Genomic DNA, 5117 nt, shown 5'->3' with positions numbered 1-5117 from the left:
TATGTTAGCTTCACCTGGGTACTACCAGATGCCGGAAAAGCAGCCATCCCCTGCCCCACCTTAGTGGTCACGGTATTTCCCCTACCAGGTGAGAAGCACTTGTCTAACCTCTTAGCAACCGTACCACAGTCAACTCAGCCACCAGGCCCAGTGCCCTTACCTGCCGAGGGTAAAGCAGGGGCATGAGGGTAGCTATAATGTCTTGCTGCTGTAAATGCTGGAGAGATCTGAAGGAGAGGGCCACACTGAAGAGGAAGATAGAAAGCCCCATAGTCCAGATCAGTCTGACCATGGAGTAAAATTCCTTCCTGACCCCAGATACAGCCTGACGCTGAGCAGAAGGCAAGGCTGTCTAGCCAGCAATCTCCTGGTTTAAGTCCCAGCAGGAGCATGGCACACCCCAGTCACAATCAGCCTTGGCTGCAGCCAAAGCCCAGTGCTTCTGCGGAAGGCAAAAAAACCCCACCCTGGCTGATGTAGTAGCAGGAGAGGGGAAAAACTCGGAGAGGAAGTGGTTGGAAGGAGTTGGAGAGGTGGGGTTGAGTGCAAGAGGGCTGGGAAAGGTAGGTTACCAGCCCCCCAGACTGAAGCAGTGCCAATGTCTTTGGTACAAAGGAGTAGCATCCTCACTGGGGCCAGGGGCCTGCTCATTGCCGTACCAACCCCAGCCAGAGGGTCCTGGGCAGGGGCACAGGATGAGACTACTGTGGACAACTGGTTAAATTTGCAGAGAACGAGTTTGGTGCTCTCAGCCAGTGGTTGTTTCTCCACACTGCAGAGGCACTGCACGTGTTGGCGTGGCTAGCAGTCCCTGCATGCAAGTGTGGAGTAGCTCTTAGGTAGCAGAGTCAGGAGAGTGTGTTGGCAGAGGAAGTTGGGGTGATGTGGAGTGGGGACCCGGGGACGGCAGGAGGTCAGGACTGCATGTCATGACTGAGGTCGTGGGACCAGCGCTGGAATAGCAGGGCACCCTGTATGTCACGATGCAGGGGCATTGGCAGAGCAGCAAAAAGCAATCCTATCGCCCTGCTCAGAGGCCTCATCGTTCACGTTGCAGCTCTGAAATAAAAGCAAGAGGCCTGGCAGCTTGCTGGGCCAGAGACAATGTCTGAAGTGCAAAAGAGACTGGGTGCCCGTCCCAGCTGAGGATCCAGTATTGGGTTAGGTTTGGAGAATAGCTTAACATCATGTTGTCCCCATCAGGACACTCCCAGCACCCTGGTACTATGGCTCAGGGGCTTTCTTTTAGGATGATTTGACTGGTATCAGAGTTGATTTCTAATTCTGGGGATCTCACAAAGAATGGTTAAACCTTCAGCTCTTGCTGTCACCCCTCCGTCCCTGGGAGTGGTATGGCCCATGCAGATCACTGTCCCCTGCTCTGGGGCGGGCATCATTCGGCCCCGGCAGTGTAGAGGAGTGTCAGGCTCTGCAGCGAGAGCTCCACAAATGGTTCTCCGAATCCCTCTGCGCAGAAGTGCCAGCTTCGCCCCTGACCCCCAGCCCTTGGTGGAGGTGCCTGGTCCTGCCATGCAGAGAATGGAAGCAAACGTGCTAGTTCTGGGAGCAGACCATGTGGGGAAATCAGGTGAGCACTTCACCACCAAAGCAGGAGCAGGAAAGCAGATGGGACAGGGGAAGCTTTCAGACAAGAGCCTGTGAACTGTGGAATTCTTTCAAGGAAAGAGACATGAACCACATGTCCAAGGACTTTTTAAACTCAAACTGGAGAGCAGGTAGGGAACAGTCCTGCTGTGGTCAGTTAACAGAGATGCGACCTGGTTAGTTCGTTGCATCTCAGAAATCTGTGATTTAGTGTGAGGAAGCGGAGTGGAGCCCCTGACAGCACGGGAGCTCAGGGTGGCATAGTCTGTAAGTGAAAAAGCTTTCTTGTCAGCTGCAGTCCTTTGTAATGCAGGTCTGGGAGAGTTTCTGACCCCTTCATCCTCTGCACAAAGACAAGGAAAGAAGGAAAACCAGGACGCTCGCTCTAAATTCAGTGAGAGCTTAACGTGGAGGATGTTCCAGGGCAGAGTGTATTGGCCGGTGCCTGGAAGTAGCTCTGTGCTGGTGCTGAGATGGGCTTGCTAGGGACCTAACACAGTCATTTAAATTCCTTGTTTTCTGTTCCCTTTACAGCCCTGACTGTGCGCTTCCTCACCAGGCGCTTCATTGGGGAATACGGAGATATGAGTAAGTGCTGTGCCAGCATCTTGTCCTTGTGGGGTGTAGATCCACCACTTTGCAAAGGCCCTGATTTGTGCAACTAATTCTTTCTCCAGGATCTGGCTGTTTCCCAGCTGCCTGTCTCTCTTTGAGAGTTGAACTTGTTGCTTGGAAGCTTCAGGTTTAAATGGAGGGAGCTCCAGGTAGCGGCTTGCAGGGCAACAGGAGTGGGTAGATCCAGACATCTTGGGGTACTCTGTGGCAGACCCTCTGGTCTCAGTGCCAGCATACTGGTGTGTGGTGGGTGCCTTAGCCTGAACAGTCTCCCACCTAAAGAGGAGTTGTGTGCAGCAGAGAGAGAGGGCTGGGTGCAGCGGGACTCTCCCAAGAAGAGGTCATAGCTCTGTGGTCTCTGAAGGGTCTTTGTGCTTTGTTGACAGAATCCATCTACAGCCACAGCCTGGCTGTGGAGGGCAGGGAGATCCTCTTCCACATTTGGGACTTCTCTTATTCACAGGTAAGAGAGCCCTGCTGCTGCCGCTGTCACACATCTCTACTCCAAGAAGAGCTGTTTGTTTCCCCTTGCTAAGAAATTCAAATAGCAAATTGGGGTTTAGAGGCATCAGCCAACTGTAATTGCTCCTGCTGGTCTCCCAGCACGATTGGGCCAGCCATATTGTTTGGAGACGGCTGAGATTCCTCGGGTGTGATTTCACCTGCCTGGATCGGAGAGGACTTGAGACAGTAGAGATCATTCCCAAACTACACCAGTGCAGGAATTGGCTCCCTGTTGTTCTAGCCTCTTTAGTAGGGTCTGCTAGAAGCTGCTTGTTCCCTGTTCTGTTGTGTGCTACTGTTCCCCCCTCACCCCCAGCCCTTGACAACCTACCCATAGACAGGTAGGTGCTGAATCTTTGCCACCGAAAGGAGCCAGAACCACCTAGCTGGTCTTGAGCCTGGAAGGGCTCTGCCCCCCACACCAATGCTTCCAGCCTTAGGGTGATGGTGGAGACTGCCTCTGCTGCAGTATACGCTCACTTTGCACAGAAGGACAGTGAATTGCTGTATGATGCCAGCTCGTTCTTCTAGAATGCCAGTAGAAGAATCCCATGCCCTCCAGGTTGACAGTCAGATCAGAGGCTGGTTTGGATGTGGGACATTAGGTGAAACCTTTCCCTTTGGGTTAGTTCAGTTTAAGGCCATGACTTGGTGTCCATCAGTCAGGAGCCCCCTGTGCTGATGGAGTGCAGGATCAGACTCCCTCTCCTCCTGGAAGCTGGTGTTTCCAGGTCAGATGTGGCCACTACCAACTGTCTGCTGTTCAGTGGGTGTATCCCACAGTGTCCCAGAGCCGGCGGAGCCTCCCCGAGGTGAGGCAAGGCAGGGATGGAGGCTGGGGCGGGGGGCTGGCATGGTCTCCACCGGCTCCGGGCAAGTGCTCTACTCCCCGACCCTGATGTGGGGGAGTGGAACACTTCCTCGGAGCCGGCGGAGCTAGTGCCAGCCCCCGGCCTCTCAGCTCCAGCCCCAGTTCCAACCTCCGGCCCCCAGCCTCTGGCCCCCAGCCTCCAGCTCCAGGCCCCAGCTCCCAGCCTCCAGCCCCCTTCAATAAGTGTCCCATGCCAGACCAAGGCAGCACGCTCACGGACCGAGGCGGTGCGCTCACAGACTGTTACTCCTGAGAGGGAACATTGCCCATGACCCTTTTCAGCACAAACGTGCTCCCCAGATTCACCAAATGTGGCTTATTGATTTATATCCAACTTCCGGCCCCATTTCTCTCTTCCCAGGATGGAGCAGATGAAAGCTCTGCAGAGGAGAAGAGGGTCCAATGGGCAGATGGTTTTATCCTGGTCTACAGCATCTGTGATCGTGCCAGCTTCAACATCCTGCACCCCAAAGTCCAGTTCATTAAGGCAACCAAGGAGGCCACTAGCCAGGAAAAGGTGCCCATTGTCATTGTGGGCAACAAACGGGACCTGCATCACCAGCGGGTGGTCTCCAGCGAGGAGGGGCGGCTCCTAGCCCTGTCTGTGGACTGCGGGTTCTATGAGGTCTCTGCGGCCGAGGCCTATCACGGGTCACTCATGGTCTTCCAGGGGCTGGCTGAGCGCTTCTGTGAGGCCAGACTGGCACCAAAGAGGGGCACTGGGATCCGCAGCATCGTAAAGAGCATGTCAGCTGTGTTTGCCCGGAAGAGAACAGACTCGCTCTGAGTTGGAGCCTGGGCATTGTTTCTCCATGTGCTTTCAGGTGGGAATGCCACTGTGCCTGGTCTCCATTGTTAGATTAATCCCCCGGTGCCCATGGAGGAGGGGAGCATGTGTTTGGATGAGTAAACTGCCCCCCCCACCAATGCTTCCAGCCTCAGGGTGATGGTGGAGACTGCCTCTGCTGCAATATAGGCTCACTGCAACCTTTGCCATAGACCCTTTCCATAATGACTCCTGGGAGACCATCCTGTCCATTCCCAGGGGGCTGGAGCACTTTTGTACAATTACTAGCACAGTGCCCAGATGAGCTATAAATGTCCCAACCTCCCACTTTTCCTTTGTGGAGATAATTCCTCAATTCCTATATTTCCCTGTTCTTATTTATTATATATATTACAGCAACTTCCAGAGACCTCTGTCAGGGTTGGGGACCCATTGTGTTGAGCTGTCTTCACCCTACTACATCTAGGTGCCCCTTGGTTTTACTGTGTTATGTAACTACTTTCTCAGTACTGAAAAACTCCAAGGTATCTTCTTGCTGGTTTTGCACCCTCTGCACTCTTGGGCCCTCAGCTGTCCTGCCTTCTCCTGTGAAGACAGCTGAGGATGGAGGAGTGGCCATCCTTCTTGGACAGTGGCTTTCTTCCTCTTAGCCCTCCATTCCTCAGAGTTATCTCATTGGGAACAAACACTTGGCCTGTGGCTGTTTCTGACACCACTGCTGTAGCATGTGAGCAG

General features: G+C 53.9%; 1 protein-coding gene across 1 annotated transcript; it reads left to right on the top strand.

The window, feature by feature from the left end:
* The first annotated feature begins 1386 nt into the window (after positions 1-1386).
* LOC109309106 (ras-related and estrogen-regulated growth inhibitor-like protein) lies at positions 1387-5109 on the top strand. The gene is made up of 4 exons (XM_019533725.1): positions 1387-1588; positions 2140-2193; positions 2607-2683; positions 3957-5109. Exons 1-4 carry the CDS (start codon positions 1450-1452, stop codon positions 4380-4382), a joined length of 696 nt encoding a protein of 231 aa, XP_019389270.1. The 5' UTR covers positions 1387-1449; the 3' UTR covers positions 4383-5109.
* Positions 5110-5117: the final 8 nt, after the last annotated feature.

This window comes from Crocodylus porosus, unplaced genomic scaffold, assembly GCF_001723895.1.
Source record: "Crocodylus porosus isolate Cpor-Errol unplaced genomic scaffold, CroPor_comp1, whole genome shotgun sequence".
Classification (NCBI taxonomy): Eukaryota; Metazoa; Chordata; order Crocodylia; family Crocodylidae; genus Crocodylus; species Crocodylus porosus.
Note: the sequence above shows the minus strand (reverse complement) of the source record. Positions and strands in the feature narration are given on the sequence as shown.

Coding starts and splice junctions, on each gene's coding strand:
- LOC109309106 (XM_019533725.1), top strand. CDS start 1,450: ATGGTTCTCCGAATCCCTCTGCGCAGAAGTGCCAGCTTCGCCCCTGAC. Junction 1,589..2,139: donor AGACCATGTGGGGAAATCAG/GTGAGCACTTCA, acceptor TTCCCTTTACAG/CCCTGACTGTGCGCTTCCTC. Junction 2,194..2,606: donor TGGGGAATACGGAGATATGA/GTAAGTGCTGTG, acceptor CTTTGTTGACAG/AATCCATCTACAGCCACAGC.